The 22,278-nt window shown below is 40.4% G+C and overlaps 2 protein-coding genes across 9 annotated transcripts in view; one reads left to right on the top strand and one right to left on the bottom strand.

Moving 5' to 3' along the window:
• Positions 1-15,749, bottom strand: part of osbpl6 (oxysterol binding protein-like 6) — a 34,724-nt gene extending 18,975 nt beyond the window's left edge. For 4 of the 6 annotated variants that reach the window (XR_009769554.1, XR_009769555.1, XM_061691518.1 and 1 more), the window contains exons 1-3: positions 15,481-15,749; positions 6,114-6,315; positions 129-251 (exon numbers count right to left, since the gene is read on the bottom strand). Coding sequence is in view for 4 of the 6 variants with exons in the window: in XM_061691518.1 (XP_061547502.1) it covers positions 129-251; positions 6,114-6,260 (270 nt within the window). In the remaining 2 variants the exon portion in view is untranslated. Of the gene's footprint in view, positions 1-128; positions 252-6,113; positions 6,316-10,008; positions 10,074-15,480 lie in introns of those variants that run through there. The other 2 variants (XM_061691519.1, XM_061691520.1) reach the window with 2 other exon arrangements.
• Positions 15,750-15,769: 20 nt separating this feature from the next.
• On the top strand, positions 15,770-21,604 carry LOC133410394 (cytochrome c-like). Of its 3 annotated transcripts, XM_061691523.1 has the most exons (4): positions 15,770-15,879; positions 19,744-19,920; positions 20,002-20,164; positions 21,352-21,604. In XM_061691523.1, the coding sequence occupies exons 1-3, from the start codon at positions 15,876-15,878 to the stop codon at positions 20,145-20,147; spliced, it is 327 nt and encodes a 108-aa protein (XP_061547507.1). In that variant the 5' UTR covers positions 15,770-15,875; the 3' UTR covers positions 20,148-20,164; positions 21,352-21,604. The 3 variants fall into 3 exon arrangements, with proteins under 3 accessions (XP_061547507.1, XP_061547506.1, XP_061547508.1); XM_061691522.1 differs by lacking the exon at positions 21,352-21,604 and having other exon boundaries at positions 15,771-15,879; positions 20,002-20,481; XM_061691524.1 differs by lacking the exons at positions 15,770-15,879; positions 21,352-21,604 and adding an exon at positions 19,064-19,175 and having other exon boundaries at positions 20,002-20,481.
• Positions 21,605-22,278: the final 674 nt, after the last annotated feature.

Raw genomic sequence — 22,278 nt, 5'->3', positions numbered from 1 at the left:
GAAAATAACAGTTGAATTGGTATTGAAGAGCTACCTTTTTTGAAGCAGCAATTATTCCAACTGGGAACTTTTATCAGCTACTGCTTGAAAGTGTTTTTCTAAGAACAAAAGCTGCCAATGGGGCCCACCTTGTGCCAGCCTTTCAGAGGCCATTTCCGCTTCTTCAGCATAAACCCTTCATGTTTATCTGGCCTCTGGATGCTGCTCTGACCAATTTTCAGCCCCTCGATGATTTCCCAGCTGTCTGTCTCCTGAAGTAGAACAAAACAATGCAGTCTCAGAATTGATCTGCTTGTTCCTCCAGAAGGGGAGATGTACATGTTAGAAGAAAAAAAAAGATGACTCTCATGCCCGCAGTCTCATGGAGGAAACTCTTCATTCGTTTCTCTCGCGTAATGTTTGTGTTCCCCCTATCACATCCCTCATGTGCTCTGAGTATTTCTCCTCCATTAGCTTCATCCTGACTATGCGCTTCTTGTTTTTAGTGGGTCTGTAAATCAAAGCAACGTCTCTGGAGCAAAGAGACGGCAAGGTCAGGCAGGGACAGGTATTACCCCACTGCCCAGAGAGAAGGGCATTAAAGTCAGTGGTATTCTCCACAATTGGGTAGTCCCAAATTTGATTTTGGGGATACGACTTAAGGATAAATGTGATTACCATCCAGATAATCTACAAAGGATTCCATAATATATTTGTTGACTCAGTTATAATATATGCAGACTGTAAATCTTTGTTCCTGAGCCTGATGTAACCTTCAGTACATATATTTGAGGACGCCTGACATTGGTAGGCAAAGCACTTAAGAAAAGGTGACAACAGCTTGTTTAATCAAAAGACCAGCTGAACAGATCTGTTTGGTAATGAGGTAATGCGTCTCCTGTGAACACCCTACGCCCTCCTGTCAGTGGCCTTGAGCTATTGGGGGTGTACAACTTAATTAGCAAAAAGTACATCAATATTCAAGGCAATGTAAAAAAAGAAGTGGATGCCCTATACTTTGACCGAGCTGGTCATTACATAGTCCACCGTGTGATGCACTATGAAATGAGCAGCACATTAATGCATTACAGCCTCAGACATGAGGAGGCACCCTCCCTATCTGGCCATGGGAAAAACCTTCACCACACTGCTCCTGAGTTATACTCCCCACAAGACTACTATACAAAGTGTGTCCGAAAGGTTCTAGTACTGGTGTCACAAAAGTTTTCTTCTTCGAAGTAATCCTCCTGGAGTCTAACACACTTTCTCAGCCTTCTCTACCACACATTCATGCACTCCTTGAAGGATTCTTCCGAGACCCTTCACAGCTCCGTCGTCACTGTCATCATGATGTCATCTTCAAAACCGGTCCGCTTGATGACCCTCTTGAGCTTTGGAAAGAGGAAAATAAATTGCTCGACTCGGAAAGGAAGTCTTGGATGTTCAGGGCATTGTGAGCAGGCGTGTTGTCATGGTGAAGCAGCCACAAGTTGTTCTGCCACAACTCTCGCCTCTTCTCGTGCACAGACCAAAGCAAATGCAGGAGGATCTCGTCGTAGACGACACTAGTTGATCGTCTTGCCCACACTGAAGGAGAAAACCCCTCTTTTGTGTTTGCATATCTTTTGTGACACCAGTCATGGAACTTTTCTGTCATATATCGTGCCTAAAGTGTGATGGTTGGTTGGAAGACTGTTGCACCAAGGTGAACCCTCCAGGAAAGCCCCCAGGGATGGGCGGGATGATTAGAGGTCATGCAACGGACACATGAGTGGGTATACTAAAGAGGTTGTCTCTATGGCTTTGCGGTCACGTTACAGCTTTAGACTGTTTCCAAACAGGCAGGGAAGTTGCTTCCTTGCTTTGCTTTACTGTTCATGCCAGACAACTCCTGTTCTTTGACCCTCAAAGCATAAATGAATGAAGCCAATTTGATTTCATGCACCCTGCTCACATTTATTGATCTTACTGCAGAATAATTTAAACGAGTGAGTGAGTGAGTCTTCTTTGCTAAGATGTAAATAGCTTGGTCTACTCCCCCTTTTTTTCACTTGATCATATCACACTTTTCTGTGAAAAGCAATATTTTGTGTTGCGGGAACATTTAACACATAATGGTTTAATCGAGTCTTTTCATTCCCAACCTGCAGAGAGCATTGTACCAATTTTGATGCCTGCAATGAATTAAATTATTACAGTAACACTCTCACTGCGCAAGGACAAGCACTCCTCCTGGACATGTTAAGCTAAATCATCACTATAAATATCAGTGCAGTGTCCCACTTCCGATGAGTTTTTCATGCACACATCTGCTTCTGCAATGCCTCCTAAGGAGTAAATGTCCCTGAGTCTGAGGGAGTACCAAGGAGCATTACCAAAGAGATTCCACCACTTCTACACTATTCATAATTCAAGGGTGATTATGGAGGCCAAACATCCCGTTAGACAAGTAATGATGATTGAAAGAAGTGGCAGCACACTTGTACTTCTGTTGAAATTGTCAGTTTAAGAGCAACTGTGCATGCAGTGTAAGTGTCCTTTAGGGAGTGTAATGCAACCTTTATGCATGTCAAAGCTACAGTAGTAACTGGTCATGGAATAGGAAAAGCTTCAATGACTGCCTTGTGGTTTTACGCCTCCGCCCAAGCACGTCTGCCTGACCGTCGAGAGGTTCTGGGTTTCAATCTCGACTCAGGTCCTGTTGAGTGGCGTGAGCAAATTTTCACTGTACTTGTGTGGTTTTTCCCCAGTGTACTCTGGCTTTCAACCACATTCCCAAAACATGAATGTTTGATTAATTAATTGAAGACTTAAGTGTCCATCTGTGTGAATGTGAGTAGTCAGCTCAGTTCGAAAGTCAGCTCAGTTCGGCTACAGCCCACCTGCTACCCTAATGAGGACAAGTAATAAGGAATATCTACAGGTATGCATACCTGTAGATATTCCTTAATTCCCAAGAACATTTGTAAAGTCAATGTGATATTTAAAAACATGACTGATTGATCTATAGTGATTTTAGTGAGCCACTAACAAATACAAAGTTGGACATGGACAAATTAACACATAACACCACAATAAATGTACGAGCAAGTCACTGTCAGCAAATGGGGAACGTGTCAAGTATTGATTTGAAAATGGGGGCTGGATCTCATTAAAGGCTTCCCATCAAGAAACTGTCCACCTATTATTTTTCAACAAAAACTGGGGCCCAGCCAAACTAGCCTAACACTTTCCCACGTATCTTCTGTGCCTCCTTTGTGGGCATAAAGGGAACGATCAGCGTGCACAGAAAATACAAAATACTAAATAGTACCATCAGCATCAGCAATGTTCAGGCTCAAGGTTCAACAGCCGTTCTTCCAACGTAGGCATTTGTCATGCTTAGAATTATGGATATAATGAATTATTTGTTTTCAATATAGAGTAGAAATTGATTATATCATAAATCTGTGGATGAAATGTATAGAAAAGTCAAAATATGTCCCTCAACAATCATCTGAATTACCTGTGTGGTTGATAAATAATGAACTGTATCTGGATTGACCACGGGAACTCCCCTACTACACTATTTAGCAGAACTAGAGCATTACTAGTATTATTTTACCATAAATACAATGCTCTCTAACAGAGGCGGGTAGAGTAGCCAAATATTGTACTCAAGTATGAATACTGTTACTTGAAAGTAATATTACTTAAGTACAAGTAAAAAGCTCTCCTCCCGAAAATTACTTAACTGTTAGAAATTACTCAGTGAAAAAATTAAAAATTCTCAGTAAATGGTAACTTCTGATTTGTCAGAGCATGAATGTCAAATGAAATACAACTAAAATTAAACTATAACTCAATAAAATGTGAATGTGAAGTGTGTGCGTGTGTGTGTGTGTGTGTGTGTGTGTGTGGGTAGTGCGTGCACAAGCGTGTGTGTGTGAACGAGATTAGCACGTACCCAAATGTTTGACAGTAATTTATGACCATAAAATAGGGCTAATGCGGGCTAATATGCACAGCCAAACAAATAACAAAAACATCTGAAACTGACCGCAAGCTGTTCTCAACTTAGATGTGGGATGGAATATCCACATTTGGGCAGACAGTCCCAGGCAAATAATACAATGCATGAAAGCTGTTGTTGTTCTTGTCTGAAATGTAAATACAGCCACGCGCCCTTGGCTTCTATGGGAACGGTGACCTTCCCAACGTGGCTGCAACGTAGGCACATCAGTTAGCCGGGCTGGCGTATCTCGTGTTTATATCTCAGCCCAATAGAACACGTTGTGTGCGGTCATGTGACTGTCTTGTGTCGTTCAATTGGTGAATTAGAGTTCAACGTCACTAGTGGTTACATTGTATTAAAACAAAGAGCGCCCAATGTGGAAGTCGTAGTCTAAACAGATCAAAATCGATAAATATGCAATAATTGATAAATACAAGTAGCGAGCGGCATGTAGATCATTGTAACGGAGTAAAAGTACAGTTTCTTATGCTGCATTAAAACTACTCTGACAAGTACAATTTATCCAAAATGCTACTTGAGTAAATGTAACGCGTTCCTACCCCCTCTGCTCTCTAACTTGGAGCTTTCTACTAACAAGACAAAGATTGAATTTCTTGAATTTCCGTGGCTGCAGCTTTGCCAGTTCCTGACCTTTTATAAGGTCATTTTAGGAGATAAATGAGAAAAGGTGAATAAGTAGATCATCGTAATTTCAGTTGATGGAATACTTTACGCTTTCACCCAGGAAGACGACGTTATCAAGAGCCATTAAGAAACAATGAACAGTGAAGGAGGAGGATGTTTAACTGTCTGCATTATCCAGCCTCAAGGACTCAACTGTGCGCTTCCTAACAGGCCTCAGCTCTCATCAAACTAAGTCCCTTTCCTCCTTAGAGCACTCCGATGAGAACATAGGCTCCCACCCAGCATACCACAGCGTGCCACATGACCAAAAGAGCACCAAGCCTCCAACAGTCCCTCATAAAATATTTAGAACCTGGTGCCGATGGTAAAGTGGTGATGCCATAGCTTCCACTTTCATTCAGTGGAAAAATTTGCTTCATTATTTTTTCCGTCCTATATATACAGGGTGCCCCAAAAGTCACTTTAGACTTCCTTTTTTCTATTTTGTTTCAGATATTATTCGGACAGACGTGAGGCTATCAGCGTTTGAAAGCTTAAGACTTTTGAGTTTTTGTAAGAATAGCAAAATTGCTGTCTGGCAAGTTCTTCTGTGCGCGGCTGAAGTTCAGTGCCAGTTTGAGAAGCTTTATGGCCCTCATGCTGCACTGATACTTCGTACAGTTTATGCTATCCATGGCAAACTTCACGGAACAGGATATGTTTTTGACAAACCACACAGAGGAAGGCCTACCACTAGAGATGAAAACATCGAACTCATCGAGCAGGCAATCGCACAAAGCATTCGAAAGTCTACCCGGAGGGCTGCACTGGAGCTCAGCATCCACGAAAGCTCGACTCAGCGGATGCTTGGAATAGTGATAAAAGCTTTGAAGCCTTTGAACAACCTGAAGTTGTTACGGGTAAAGCTATATCACTCTTCGAAGCTTCCGCTGAATCGAACTTTTGTTGATGCTGAATTCCATTACAGCCCTCTGGATAGACTTTCCATGTCTTTACGTAAACACCTGCTCTGGAAGTTTGATGTTTTCATCAGTGGTGGCACTAGAAGGCCTTCCGCTATGTGGTTTGTCAAGAACAGATGCTGTTTCGAGAAACTTGCCATGGATAGCGCAAAATTGTACTTTGCATTGGAGCAGCATGACTGCCATAGAGCTTCTGAAACTGGCACTGAACTGCAGTGGGGGACAGAAAAAACTTTTTGCCAGGTGGCAATTTTGCAACACTGCTTCCATGTAAATTGGCAAGCCATGGGCAAACGAGTGGTAGGCTTACAAAAACTGCAGACTAAACTGTCAAATGCTGATGGGCTCTCGTCTGTCCGACTGATACCTGAAATAATATAGAAAAAAATGAGTATGTAGTGACTTTTGGGACACGCTGTATAATACCTAACAATTACCATTTCATTAAAATGTAACAAAGTAGTATATTTTTGGGCTCACTGCTTCTTTTTGTAACTGTTACAATGCTTGTTGGGGCTTGAAAGGTACAGTACCTGCCGGCTGTCACGCTGGGACGAAGAAGAGGATGATGCACTCTTGTGCACCGGTGTGGAAGTCTTGTTGACCATCACGGAGCACCTCTCCTCAGAGCTCATGGCGCGGCCATGGGTGCCTCGCTGCGAGTGCTGCGAGTGGGACATGGTAGAAGGCAGTAGGCTCTACAGATTAGCTGGTTACTTGATTATTGATCGTCATCTGAAACACAAGAGTCAGGAAGTTCAAATTATTAAGTGTCTTGTAAAAACTATGCCGCGCTTGTTTTCTTCACAATTGATTCAATTTTTGAAACCGTCCTGGTCAATACTTTAGTAATTGTAGTGGTTGTAATCTGTAGATGCTCTCAAGGATTCACGCATTTGTGTTTGTTATCCATTTGTTTGTTTCTTAGTCGACTACTTCCTGGTGCACGGAGAATGATGAATAGGCGGGCTGTGCTATTATGATTCTGGCGGGCGGATTGCTCCATTGATGTAATAATGACTCAACAGTGAAGTCTTTTTTTTTTCTTATCCTTTGATGGCCCATGAGCCACCTTGCTACAAAGTTTTATAGAAATCAGTTCAGTATTATTTCCTGTTAATTGTACCTACCGTATTTACTGTATAAAGTATATGGATGGATGGGTGGATGGATAAATGGCCCAAGCCAAGTACCAATATCCAAATCCTGCTGCCCCAATTTTTGCTGAACCTTCTCATCGCTATTACGAGCAAACGGATTGGATAGATGTTCTCTGGCTAATGTGCTTGGCATAAAGTCAAAGATTATCATGAGACAGATAACTGTGACCACCAGAGACACAATCAAATGATCAATTCATGTCAATGTCCCAGTTAATCAGATCAGCTAAAACCGTTCTGAATCTGTATGTGTATTAAGACGGATACAAAAAAGGGCATATCAGAAGTGTCACGGAGTGAATCAGCATTTCATGCAGTATTCTACGAGTCTTCATTCAATTTTTTAATTGGTGGATGTAAATATCTATGTGGTTGCTGCTAGATGTGGGCGAAAAATGACATTTATCTTTTATCTTATCTTGTTTGGTCTTTTTGTGACTGTGGCTCTGAGGAAGGTGACCGCCATGAAGAAAGTGTGCAATCACTTTGGTATTAATGTGGCTGATGTAAGAATTGACTTACGTGTGATAAGACTGTGATAAAGTCGAATTCAAATATCCATCACGACTAGCTTAATTACATGGTAATAATAAATTAAACGGTTATGGTTGTTTTTTGCAGATAACTTCAATAAACATAGATATAGTGAAACATCCGTTGGCTTTGATGAGAAACAGTTGCTACTGAACTGTGATAAGACGGTTAGACATCCAATTTCTTATGATCTGAACTTGTCTGCTTGAATTTACTCCGATGGGATTTCCCCTTTTGTGAGTGTGAAATTAATGAGTGTAAAAATCATTTGGGGATTTGGAGCGTATAGTTGGATAAAATCATCATAATAGGATCTAATCGCATAGCGCTTTAAATGGCGCGTCTCTCATTTGTTAACAGTAAGTGATCACAGCCCACTGTGTGGTAACAAGTGAATTAGTACTGTATACAAACACCCAGTGGTTTTAATGGCGTGAAGTCTGTCAAGCTGTAGGGAAACTCCAGTCCTCCGAGCAGCTCTGCACACCTCAGCATTAGGCACTCAACGATGCACTACACACACACTATAATGTATCATTCAAGTCGGTTAACGATGTCACTATCTTTTCACTGCATTAAGCCAACTAAAATCTCAGCTTGGGCAAGACAAGATTCTAAGTCTTGTCACATAGTGGTGTATGGTGCTAAGCCTATTTAATAGAGCCCCATAAGGAAGCTAAAGTGAGAGGTTTAGCATGTTAATACAGGTTAACTTTTGATTAACTGTAAAATAGAAATTTTTATTAGAAAATCATAAAAACGCACTGAGCAGTTTTAACACCAGAAATGTAAAGCTTTCTTTTCACAGTCAATATTAGTTGCACGTTTATTGTTTGGATGTTGTTAAGTGGGCTTGTCCAGAATGTCCATGTCTGAACAAGGACTTGTGATCGTGTAATAATGGCTTCCTATGACCAGTTACAAGTTTCAAATCTCCTCTTCATGTTCCCTTCAGCATGTAAGGATGGGTAGGAGCTCAATATTTTATATGTTACAATTCATAGTTCATGGTTTATGGAGATTAGCCATCTGCATTTTACCAACAGTGTCAGTTGTCTCTACTTCTATTGCTTACCTAGTGTTATCTATAGCCTCTTTTCAGTTGCAGGACTTATGCCAGAAAAAGATATATTTCAAACCCTAACTACAAGCTACTACCTTTCCCTTTAAATATGGGCAAGATGATCAACCAGCGCATCTACAAAGATATCCTGCGGTGCTTGCTTCGTTAAGTGCGCGAGAAGAAGTGAGTTGTGGCAGGGCAACTCGTGGCCAAGTCAAGATCTATGGGGACCCGTTATGAAGACGTGGATGACAACAAGATAGCAGTGACAATGGAACTGCAGAGGATTCCGGAAGAATCCTTCCAGGAGTGCATGAAGGTGTGGCAGAGATCCTTGGGAAGGCGCGTTAGGCACCAAGTGGATTACTTTGAAGGGGACCACTTTTCTGACACACTTCGTACACAAAGATGCCACAAAATTGCTACAGGCTGTGTATAACAGGCTTATCTGTGTACGCAGCATGCAAAGATGTAAGGTTGTAAGGCAGATGGGTGAAGAAGTGCTCTTGTAATCTTTCAGAAAATAAGATGGGGAAAAAAACGCATTCTAAGTGGAGACATTGTCAAATTGGAGGACTGGAAGAGCACTGCAGAGCCATATAATGAGTCCTCTTTGGCTGGAAGGCAAGGCTGCTCAGTATGACGATAGTTGGCATGTGAGGGGCTCTCGGCTCAGGACTTGATTAGTCATGAGTTTAATATTCTAAATCCAGTCACTGTGATTATAGCTCTCTGTGAGCACATGGACAAAGCAAGCGTCTCCGATTAGCTGCAGCCACAACAGTATCTAAGCACAGGTGACCAGGAGTCTATACTGAAGAGGGTTCGACATTAAACCTTTTTGAGTGGTGGCCCGCCAAGTTGTGGTGGCCCTGTCAGAACTTGTACTGGCCCCGTATAGTCATGATATAATATAAATATAAATATAAATATATATATATATATATATTAAAGATATATTAATCTTTAGTGATTTCTTAATATTTAGCGTCTTATTTAAGACCATTTTAGAAATTATTTGTACAATTGCATTCGTGGCGATGACTCTGTGCTAACCTCACTAAAATCAAGGCCTTGCAATTGCACAAATTAATAATACTGCTTGAAAGAATAAATCAATTACAAAATTATTAATATATTTACTTAGCATTGACATTCCAACAATGGAATGTCAATGCGTCTTCATGTTGTGTACACTTTGTACACTATGTATACTTAGAGGTGCTCCGTCCAGAGTTTTATGCTGCCGATTTCAGTACCGATAATCGGTGAGTGAGATTTTCCGACCGGTGCAATGCATGCATGGACCTACCCGTTCAATGTAAGCAAAAAAAAAAAAAGAGTAGAAGAACAAATGTCGCAATGTAACATTAATAAACACGTTTTTCACAGATTAGGAAGACTATATACCTGTGTGTATTGTTATATTACCTGTCTGTATGTGTTACTACAGCGTTTGTGTGTGAATATTCGTTATTTGAAGGTAAATCCCTCCTGTGACCAAATGCTAATATTAGCTAACCTGTCAAGAGGGTTTTCCATTGACTGTTAGCATAAAGCTGGTGATTTCTGAAACGATGTGTGTGTTGTATTTAAATATAAAATGAGGGTAATTATTTTTTTTGTGTGCTTAGTTTTACAGTAACAGTCGGCTATCGTCTTGCGGCTAACCTGAATGCATGCCTGTTTATCCAGCCGGGCAGTGCTGGTCGCAGTTTCTCCGTTCGTCATCACTACATCCTGTCTTGGACGAGATGTTTCTGTGATACAAGAATTTCAGATCGACATTGAAAAGGCAGTTTTGGGCCATTTTTGGCAGCCGAAAATATTCAGTCACTTAGAAATTTGTACTGGCCCATGCAGGCCATTGTCTCTACGTGGGTGGTGTCTCGACACAGCGGTGTGGTGGCCCCCGTAATGTCGGACCCTGCCGAAGTTGCGTTCTCACGTTCTAACACTGCACTTTATTTATTTATCAATTCCCACTTTTATCCATCCATCCATCCATTTTCTGAGCCGCTTATCCTCACTAGGGTCGCAGGCGTGCTGGAGCCTATCCCAGCTGTCATGGGCAGGAGGCGGGGTGCACCCTGAACTGGTTGCCAGCCAATCGCAGGGCACATACAAACAGACAACCATTCGCACTCACATGCACACCTACGGGCAATTTAGAGTCTCCAATTTATGCATGTTTTTGGGATGTGGGAGGAAAACCGGAGTGCCCGGAGAAAACCCACGCAGGCACGGGGAGAACATGCAAACTCCACACAGTCGGGGCCGGGGATTGAACCCCGCTCCTCAGAACTGTGAGGCTGACGCTCTAACCAGTCGGCCACCGTGCCGCCTTCCCACTTTTAGCAAATGCAAAAATAGACTTTCAATGGATATAAAAGTCTACACGCTCCTGTTAAAATGCCAGGTTTTTGTGATATGAAAAAATGAGAGCAAGATAAATAATTTCAAATTGCCTTCTAGCCTGTATAACTCAATTGAAAATCTTTTAGAGAGGGGAAGAAAAAATAATGTGGGTGCAAGAAAAAATACACAACTGAAATAATGTGGTTGCACAAGTGTGCATATACCCTCTTATAACAAAGAATGTGGTTGGGTTCCGAATCAACCAATCACATTGAAACTTACGTTAAATGGAAGTGTGCAGACACCTGCCACCATTTAAAGGGCCTCTGTTTAACCCCAAATACATATCAGATGTTGTAGTAATCATTTCCTGACATTTTTGTTGTTAACATACAGCAACAGCCATAGCGCACGGGGAGCTTCCACAGCATCAGAGGACTCTCAATGTTCAAAGCCTCAAAGGTATCAATCGAAAGAAGGGTCCAATATAATTTCCAATGCATTAAATATACAATGAAACAAGGACAAGACGGTCATCATTGGGTGGTGAACATATGGCATAACAGTGGCATTACTAAGAACTGGAACATGAAAAACAAATTAGAAAAGATGAGACATACATTGATAAAAAGACTAGAATAAAATTGGTCAGAGAGGGTGCTGACAGCAACAAAGGATCTGCGGGACTTTTTGGCAAGTTTAAAGTCGCTGTTTAGTACATGTGACAACTTTCTTCCATCTTCATATTTATTGGCTGTGGGGTAGGCTGACAAGATGGAAATGTTATCTTATACAAAGAAAAACTTCCAACCCAAGCTACATTTTGCAAAAACATACGAGTTGAAATTTCCCTACGTATGTTTGGCGCAAACACAACATTGCTCATCACCAAAAGAACACCATTCCTAGAGTGAACCATAGTAGTGTCATCATCATGCTTTGGGGATATTTTTCTTCAGCTGGAACTGGGTCTGTAGTCATGGTGGAAGGAATTAGGAACAGTTCCAAATAGCAGTCAATGTTAGCACAAAACCTTCAGGCTTCTGCTATGAAGCAGAAAAAATGTCAGGAAAGGCCTGCAAGAAAAGTTTAACTTTGTTCTAGGTTAATCAGAGGCACATTAAATGGTAGCAGGTGTGTGCTGACTCCCATTTAACATGAGTTTGAATGTGTGTTCCTAACACAGCCACATCCCCACTAATAAGAGGGTGTGCACGCTAAGAATATCGACTAATAATAAAAAAAATTATCAGTATGCTCCAGTCACTCATTTCCATGTTTGTGCTGTATTGGGTCTCAAATGTATTGATCATTGTACATTTGTGCAATATGCAGATAATCTACACACAGTGACAATGAAGTGTCAAAACATCACAGCGAGACGCATTAACTGACATTAAAAAAGCCAACAGTGAAAAAATAGTGCAACATGCAACAAGATTCTTCTAATGCCTAAGTTTCTGAGTGTGACTTAGCTTGAACCACTTCCACTACTAAGCAGGGTCAACGACAAAATTTAGGTAACTCTTTAATGCAACTGAACCACTATTTTATTAAATCAGAGTTTACTTACTTGTAAAATGAGCCCAGCATGGTACATAATCATGTGTCACATTTGTAATGTTGCCTTCTGATGTTAATGAAATTAGTTGTTTAAAGTAAAGGCTGAGGAATACACAACAGTTTATCCCATCAATATGCGCCATCAATATGCACCATCAATATGCGCTATCAACACCTCCAATATTTAGTTCAACTCAGTGTTAGGACTGTAACAATAATCCATTTAATATTAACATTTGAACTGGTACATGATGCACAGGGGAAATGTGTCATGTAGGTTGGAAATGAGCCAACCCCCACAGCCTTATTTCCTCTTGACCGTTTTCAGTTAGCAGTTGTTTGTACGGTGACATCCATGAAATGCTGACATAACCCCTTCACTGACTCCTTTAAGGTCGCCCTTGTTTACCAGAATGGGTATTGCAGTGAAAAAAGCGTACATCTTTAAACATTTGCACAATCCTGACAATAGATTCCAACAATTTAACTATTATGTAGGGATTCACCGATACTGTACATTTATACTGTACATGTACTCCTAAAAAATTATACTTCACCAGCCTGAGATATAGTTACCATCTTGGTAGGAACCATTTCAGCTGTGTGGAGACTTTAAGGTAAACATAGGTGAGAACACATTTAGCCGACTACAAATTATGCTCTGCTCGGGTGTCGACGGAGGTGCCCGACAAGCACAGAGTTTTGAGCCGTCGCCTGCTCAGCGCTGCAGAGCACCTTTAGTAAGGAGAAATAATGGTTTAATAAGTATCACTTAGGTTTTCCTGTCACAGTTTAAATTGTTTTCATTTTTCTCTTTTTACTTGTCTACTTTATTTTGTAGTGAATGCAAAGAGAGAACATGGCATTCATATTCCTACTTGTTCTCCTTCGTCACTTATTTCTTCTTAATCTCCTATCTATGTACTCCTTTTACACACTGTCTACTAGTGTTTGGACTGAGACACCACAAAACTGAAATGCATTGTGTTACAGGCTACATTTAAGTGAAATTTGTGGCAAGGCTGTTGGAAAAACATGCAGTTAGATGTTAAGTCGGTAATGACAAGTTGTTCCTCTAAAAAAAAAGTGTTATATTTGAGTGAAGTGAATGCCAAAATTTGCTTTAATGAACATTTGGTTAAAAATTATGGCATCAAGTATTGGTACTCTGTATCGGCAAGTACGCAAATGTAAGTGTATGTACTACTCCTCAGTCTCCAAAAAAGTAGTCTACAAAACATTCCTCTTCCAAATGTTTTATGATGTATACAAATCAAATGTATACAGCTCATGTCATTTTAGTGCACAATTCCAGTGAACCACATAATTCATCCTTTTACAGTAAGTATTCCAAACTTGACCAATTGCTTTAATTCTGTATTCAATTAGGGTGGAAAAACAGCAGCAGGTTCAGTCAGCAGCATAACAACAATCTGCTCTCCTGAATAATCTTTGAACCAGATAAATCCCTCGGGGTCTATGAAGGAAAATATGCTATGACCTTAGTGGAGGCTGGTGAAAAGTCAAAATTCTCCTTCAGGGGGAGCATTGTAGAATCTGGATTAAAGCAAGGAGAATCATCCATCCTGATAAGGGCACCATCACAAGATCCAACCCACGCCGTGACACTTCACTAATAGTGCAAGCCCATCCCTCAACACCAGCATGGAACACAAGGAAGTTATGGGGTTTAACAGAGTGGAAATGTCTTCCTGATTCAATTGCCACCACATTGACACACATCTACAATATTACTGTAAGGACAAGCACTCTCCAAAAATCCACGCGAGCGCCGTTGCATTATTAAAGTGGACCAACACAAACAGACTCGATCTGCGACGACAACTGAATTCATAACTTGACTGGCTAATAATGCACATGGATCAACAGAGTAGCCAGCCAGTAGGTGTCACGTGACATCAGGAGGCAGCGAGGGGGAGTCACATCGCTTTCAAGTGAGCCTCATCTTTTTCCTAACAACAGTAACTGGACAGAGCCAGTTTATCCTGGGCTGCATTCATTACATCATCTTGGAAAAGCTGTGTTACTCTGCAATGGTTTTCGTGCACTTGTCTTACTGGAAAATAGACTGTGAGTAATAAAGTTAAATCTGTAACACAGTGGAGATAATTTACATTGCCAAAACCACATCAGGTCTCTCAGGCGGTAAATATGACAAACTGAGGCAAAAGACAAAGATCGTTACAGACGAGTCATAGTGCTGTTCTACAAACGGTCTGGTTATTGTTTTTATTTTATTAGGATGTATAAACAGCGTGTGCAGAGAAAATATTCAATAATAATTATAACAAAAATTTATTATATAGAACACTGAGAACACAAAGACATGCTTTTGTTATTAATATGCAAATAAAAGGTAATTTCGCCCCCCATATTTTTATCTTACGAGAGAAAATATGCATTAGGGGGGATAAGAAAGTCTAAATTTTCATCTTCTATTTTAAGGTTTTTCAGGAGGGCCAACCAAATTAAACTGCAGATCCTCGCAAGAGAGAGCGCTACGGAAAAAACAACAACTCCCGAATAGTTTCCACTTATCTCTGCTTCTCATTAATTAATGTGATTTTATGCCATTTTAAACAACTGCAAAGTCACAGACTGACCTTGGCCACAAAAACTGGCAGATATTGTGGAGCAATCCCATAAAGTGACAGAAATTGGATAACTTTCTCTATGGGCGAGCTGCCAAGCTCCCCAACATGGATGGAATATTAAGAACAGAGACTCCGCTTTATGGATAAGGCTCCCGAAAAAAAAATCACATAAAAGGGCCTGTTAAGACTCGCTGTTTAGCTTTCATTTATTTAAAAAAAAAAAAAAAAAGTGAATAGGTTAGTTACATCATTGATGTCATGCAGAGTTGCCTGGTCTAAATGCATTTAATGCTCCTCCGCGGCATCCCTATTTTAAGGGCTCACGAGAACCAAAGGTTCGGACGAGCAGACAGTGAGCAAACAGTAAAAGTACATCCATTACATTTACGGCACACTTTGCAGATTCTAGTAAAGTCAGCTAGATGGTGGCGGTCATGTCTGGCTGGTCCTCAGTGACTCACTCCGGATGCAAATACAAAAGGATGCTCGGGAGGGCGGACACAACACACTGCTCACCTCACATCAAAGCTGCATTTTGTTGCACTCTTATCAGTTACATTGCTAAACTGGTCGTGCAAGCAGAGAGAGAAACAGCTTATTGCCTTACCACAGATGCAGTGGTGTAATGACCACGTCTTTACCGTTCTTGGCGCAGGAAACAATCGAGCTGCTCTCCCCCTCCTGGTAAGAGACGGTTGACTTTATCAAAAGCAGGCCGTTTGAACGCAAGTCCACCTCCCAATACGTCAATGTATCGCAGCAGACATGTTTTGTCCGTAGGCCAGAACGCAGTGGGAAGTGGGGGCGAAAAGGTACTGCTGTGTTTGCTGGGTCCTCGTATACGAGTTGTGACGTTCGGCTCGGCTCAGCCGCACTCCGCTAGCTCCTCCCTGCAGCAGGATCCCCAAGAGGCGGGAAGAAAGCACCGGAATGGATCATCATGGCGGACACCTGCTGGGCCAAAACACGGCTTTGGAGTAGTCAAGACTCAAAATAGAACTCATGGGTAGGAACAACCAGTTATTATACACCGTGTACTAAACACAAAATGAATCCTAATTAGGACGCAAACTCTCTCAAATGAGTCTTAAATCATCTTTGTAAGCGGACACTTTCAATGACCGCGAAACGTATACGTTAAGGTATAATAACTTAATTAAACTGGACCAAGCAATTTCTGCAGAAATTGCGTGTGAATGCTGAAAAGGTGACGCTGGATTTGAAATGATAGTGACATTTTCTGAATGTGGGAACTTTTGTCAGGTGGAAAATATTTTGTAGTTGTGGTTTGAAGAAATGTTGAAGGAGGTGGGAACAATGAAGGCAATCTAATGCGTGAAAATGTAGAATTAGGAAATTGTGCTAATTTTTGGAATGTGAAAAATATTTAATGGTTGGACTAGTTTGAATCAGTCAATAAACGTTGGAGGAGGGACTAATGCAGACTGCTGTCCCAGTTTTCTTGTGCCTTATAAGTTCCCAAGATCCAACCACGGTTAACTTGAACTCTCCCTATTTACAACTTTTTATGTCATCAACTGCGGAGGTTGAAAATAATAAAGAGCCCATTTTGTCAACGTAAGTATTAAAAAGTAAAATCTGTTGTAGGGAGTAAAAGTAAAAAGTTGGCATAGATCTAATACTCAAGTAAAGTGCAGATACCTAGAAAAACAATATAAACATATATGGTACAGTAGTACAATATGGAGATTGGTACAGTATATGACTTTATTCATTCATTCATTTTCCAAACCACTTATCCTCACTATGGTCGCAGGCATTGTGTAGCCTTATTCCAACTATCTTCGAGCATATATGACTTTACCCAGGTAGTATTTTCACAAGATTAATGACGGCTAAATCATGTTTTTAAGTTGCCACTTATTCAATTCCTCTCAGTGTGTACTCTCAAACTGCAGTATAGAGTTCCATATTTGAGGTCAAATACAGTATAAGGGACTAAATACTGTACTGGTACTCCAGTCGCTTGAACATAAAAGGAACCTGCAGGTCTCAACTCTGACTGTGATCAAAGCAGTTTTAGCCTGTGATAATGACTGCATTTTCTTGCTATTTCACTTTTTTTTTTTGCCCTGTTCTGCTGTTAGGTCAAGCCGAATGGAAAATCTGTATCCCTTTTATGACGAAACAGTTTTACTGTGTCACAGTGGAGTTTTATAATTGAGGTTTATTGAGAATCAGACTTGATCAGTCGAACAGAGCAAAGTTTCGAGAAGGGAGAAAGAAACAAAGACAAAAGACAAAGCACTAATTGTAAACAGGATGAGAGAAATAAATCATTACATTATCTACAACAATGAAACGTTAAATAGGAGTGTTGCATGGGGCTGTAGTTCTACACCCTGTGAGGGAAGGACAGGACAAGATAGAAGAGGACAAGGACAGGAGAATACATCAAACCTGTTCAGTCATCTCAGTGATCACTGTCATTTTAGTATTTTTAAGTACACTCCATGGGGCCTTTGACATGGATTAATGAGCATATTACAACTTCTGTGTGAATACTGCTCAATAAATGATGGCTTAATTAGGTAGATAACATGACTTGTTTATTTGATGTAATTGGTAAAAAATTACAACTCGGCAAATCTGCATGTTAAACTCCTGTTTATTTGGTGCATGGTTTGAGTGAAATGTCGCTTAATGAGTTGAGCAGAAACAAAAGCAAATAACAGTGGCCACAGAACCAAAAAGGCCAATGTGGTGTTGATGTGAGGAGTCAAAACAAGTTAGCCACTGCAGGATTGATCTAAGAAGCCCTTCGAGACATACGCAGCATGTTTATTGAATGTCAAAACAAGAGGAGAAAAGCACAAGGCCAATCAGTTCCATATAATGCGTGAATACACAAGTGACCTGTGGTGGAGGATTAGGACCCATTAGTATCCAGGCACTAGAATGTAGGGGCCTATCATTATGATTTACTAGTAATTTGAGAGGCAGTCAAGAGATAAGGCTTTACCATAAAAATCAGGCCTTGTCAAACATGTCCATGTGTCACTTTAATCGGAAGGCTTCAAGCATTGAGCTCCTCTCCGGTTTTGAAACAGATTTTCCACAACCACTCGCCATGATTGAACCTGATTGATTTGCGATTAACTGAATCGTGCTCAAGCAGAGATGAGTCGAAGTGACTACGAGCTCAAATATGTCAATTTCAACCGAGGTGCTCAAAATCAATGTGCGGGCTATTGCTGCACGAAGGTCAGCTATGTAAAACAGTCCTCGAACTAATCAACATCACCCAAAGACAGACAACCGGATACTATAGATAGACCTTCCTTCGTTCTCTGTTCATTTGTCTGGAATTTGCTGTGCTTTGATTCTATAATTTTACAGTGGAAACCCTATTGGATCTGGAAAAAAAAAATATTTGTGTTTGTTTTTGAAGTCAAGTAAACCGTTTTTCTTTGAACAAAAGACCTGCGTCTTGTGAGCAAGTGAACTCAAGGAAGAATGCGTCGAGCTTAACCCCATTCAGGAAACTACAAGTGTGTTGAGTGCCTATTCCATTTTCCTATTGCGCATGTGCAGACTTGATTCAGGAAGAGGGTAGCAAAAAGTTATAAACTTATTCGCACATTGTGAGGAAAATGAAGCCGGGTTATCCCAGTGTAGCGGAGATGAGACGACAAGAGGAAAACAAACGGCTTTTATTAAAACTACCAATGGATGCAGCTTTTTTCACATTGACACCAAAGGTGCGTGACCGACAACTCTTGCCAGTAGCAGTAGCACTGCTGTCAGTGTTAGCCGAGGAAGATGCAGTAAAGATGAAGCGGAGCGGGACATGAGTGATGCTTTTCATCACCATGACGTGAATATTATTCCTTACGTATTCAAGCATTTAAAAGGTAAACTATATTCAATGTTGACTGAAGTTCTTTTTAGTTAAAGTAAAACCGTTGAGGTGATTCACTTGTAGGATGATATTCCTCAAGAAAGATGCAAAGGCCTTTATCTAGCTCAGGAAATTGGTGAAAATTCACAATTTTTAGTTTTGTTTTTGTTTTTATAGTAAACTTTAACGTTCAATTTTGTTTCAGTACACAGATGTGGGGGGGGGGGGGGGGGGGCGCCATGAATTAGCTTGCTTGCCCTGTTCGGTAATCGCGTTCACATCTGGCATAAGGCTGTGACGTAAGTGGTCATCTGACTGATGACGTGAACATTGGCGTAAATTCACTGGCAGGCAGGAAGCACGTGTGAGTTAGTCACTGAAGCGGTGAAACCTGACGACTAAGTTATTTATACAGTTGGCAGACTATAAGTCGTTTAAAGGTAAGTGATGGTTATCTAAAGATCTACCTTTTTAATGTTGTAACTACGAATACTAAACCTTTTTTAGTCAAACAAACGACCGTGTTCCGAGACAACGTTGTCTCTTGCTGGTCACTCTTGCTTTCTTATCTTAGTAGCATAATATAAGTAAAGTATGCTAGTTTTCATTTTACAGCTAGGATGAGAAAATTTTAGACTTACACTTTTAACGACTTTCTTCCACTATTAAGACTCACACAGCTAAGCCACAACCACTCGGTTTTATCATCGTAAAGGTGATTATCTCGGATACATTTTCACTTATTATTCATTAGAGTATAAGAGTAACTAACATTTTGTCAAACTGTAATAGTTGATTTTGAAGTTACCGACAAGAGGAGCTATAGTAATCGCCGGGAAATAGCGTAAATTGTAAACGAGCTCCCCCTGATGGCAGAATGTAAAAAGTTGTGCACCACAGGAAGTCAAAAGGCTTATTTTACAATAATATAAACATAATTTGTGTTGTAATGGAATAGAAAGACATGTGAACAATCTGTATGAACGTACGTGTGTGTTATTTCCATAGACAAAATGCCCGGAGACATCAATAAAGGGAAGAAGTCCTTTGTCCAGAAGTGTGCTCAGTGTCACACAGTGGAAAATGGGGGGAAGCACAAGGTCGGCCCAAACCTGTGGGGTCTGCTTGGTCGCAAAACGGGCCAGGCAGAAGGTTACAGCTATACGGATGCAAACAAAAGCAAAGGTAAGAACTGTGTGTGTGATAACGGTGATGATCATTTTTAATGAGTGTATTTGATGGAGACATTCTTTCCATGTCTTCCAGGCATTATCTGGGATGAGAACACCCTGAACGTCTACTTGGAGAACCCCAAAAAGTACATTCCCGGAACAAAGATGATCTTTGCTGGCATCAAGAAGAAGAATGAGCGTGCTGACCTTATAGAATATCTTAAATCTGCGACTTCTTAAAGAACTTTACCATCAAGGTGAATTGTTGTTTTCTTCTCAACAATGGACAGTTTTTTCACAGCGATGCCTCCTGATTTTATATGATTCACCTTCTTGGTGGAGTGACGGATAATCCCTGGTTTTAACAAGTTCCTTTTTTAAATAGAAATTATTAAACCACATACTGTATTCATAGAAGCTGCGAAAGCTGTTGTTTTAGTTCACAAATCTGTTGTCATCAATTGCCTGTCCTAGTTTAGAACAACATATTACTTCGTTACGATTTAGCAACCGAGTGTTTTGTTTTTAAGATGTTTGGTTGTTTTTTTTGTATTGAATAAAACACTAACCAAGATCTTATATTGTGTGAGTGTCATGTCAGGACAATATTGTTTTATTTTTTTGACAAGTAGTACGAGTAGGGTATATGATCAGTGCCTTGGAGTAGCAAGTATGGTTTGGAAATGTTGGTGTTCATACTACACTGTAGGTAGATGTTGGTGTGGGATCTCTGGTTGGGACGACTTTAGTGCTGCATATTGAAACTGCTATTTCTGACTGTCTGTCCTGGACCCTTGGAATCTGCATCACTTTTCTCCCCCTGAGCGTGTACCCTTAAACTATTATGTTGTTGAAGTAGATTAGGAGTAAAGATGGCTTTCAGTCCTTTGACATGCTTTTATTTGTGAATTTAAGTTATAATTTGGATTGACTTTGACCAGTTTTGTGCGCATTCACAAGATTTTTTTATAGATAGTGTGGCCTCCTCCCCTGGACCTAAAGGTAGCTGTTTCTATTTTGTACCTTTTCCAAACAACCCCCAAGAATGCAGGAATGTTGTGTTGTTGAGCAAAAGAACTGAGTATACCACCAAAGGGAAACCCCCTTAATTATGTACTCCCCCCCCCCCCCCCTGTGTAGCTGGCCTTATGCTTCAAATTCAACAATGGGTGTATGTAGAGAAATTTGAATATTGTGGAAAATGTGATTATTTCAGTAGTTCAATAATTGAAACTAATCTTTAATATAGACAAGCTGTGAATTGGCCTTCTGAAAACTATTTTCATGTATGATAATGAATATGAATTGTAATGTTTGAATATTAAACTTAGATTTACAGTGGTCTATTTCCCCTGACATTTTTTGGCTTGAAGTGGGGATTTGTTAACATTGTGCAATTGTAAGTGATGCTAAGAGTAACAAAACTGGCCTATTTTTTTCATAGGGTCTGTTGAGAAATGAAAAGAGAGGGAGACAAGATGTATACATTTTTAAAGAGAAGCAAGTAAGGTAACGGTAAGGTGGACAGAGAGAATGTGAGTGAATAGCTCGTGTGTGTGTGCGTGTGTGTGAGAGTAACCGTGAGTGGGTAATTGTGAGCCTGTGTGTGTGAGCGGGCTACTCTGTGATTATTGAAAAGTTGTTGCAGTTGTGTTTGTGTGTACATTGTGTTGTAAACATTGTTAATAAACTATGCGCACAAACGTCACCTTGTGTGTGCTGAGTATGTACATTGCAACATTTAGAGACTCGGATTGCAATTCATTGGTCGAGAAAAAAAATCATTGTCATAGTCTGTGACCCCCTGAAATAGCCTTGGCCACCCCAAGGATAAACGTCTAGCTCCGCTACTGGCTCCAAAGCTGTTCTTTCCTGCATGTGCCAATAACTCCCCCAAGGCCAGGCGATGTGACGCGTGAATGAAAGAGTAACGTGTGAGCATGCAGAAGTGGAATACACAACACATTTAATGCGTACTTAAAAGTCCCGCTGCACAACTTGTAATAGACAAACCACATATCATTTAGTCCAGTGATTCAAACTTTTTACTCCAAGTACCACCTAAAAAAATACTTGGCTCTCCAAATACCACCATGACCAACATTCAAACCGGAAGCGACTGTAACATCTTCCGGTTTGAACATTAACACTGTGCTTAAATATAGGAAAATGAATACATGTACTTAATGATGAATTAAAACAAGTTTAATGAAAATTGGACCGAAATGCATGAAAACAAACAATTCTAAAAGATAAAATGCAACTGTATTCTACTTGAAAGTGAAATGCAACTCAACTGTACTTAGGTCTGTTTAGTAGTGGATTAAAAAAATGCTAAATCACTGTAACATGATGCAGTTTGAAAATTTGC

The sequence above is a fragment of the Phycodurus eques genome, chromosome 12 (genome assembly GCF_024500275.1).
Source record: "Phycodurus eques isolate BA_2022a chromosome 12, UOR_Pequ_1.1, whole genome shotgun sequence".
Taxonomy (NCBI): domain Eukaryota; kingdom Metazoa; phylum Chordata; class Actinopteri; order Syngnathiformes; family Syngnathidae; genus Phycodurus; species Phycodurus eques.
This window is presented reverse-complemented; position numbering and strand designations above follow the sequence as displayed.

Coding starts and splice junctions, on each gene's coding strand:
- LOC133410394 (XM_061691523.1), top strand. Junction 19,921..20,001: donor GGATGCAAACAAAAGCAAAG/GTAAGAACTGTG, acceptor CATGTCTTCCAG/GCATTATCTGGGATGAGAAC.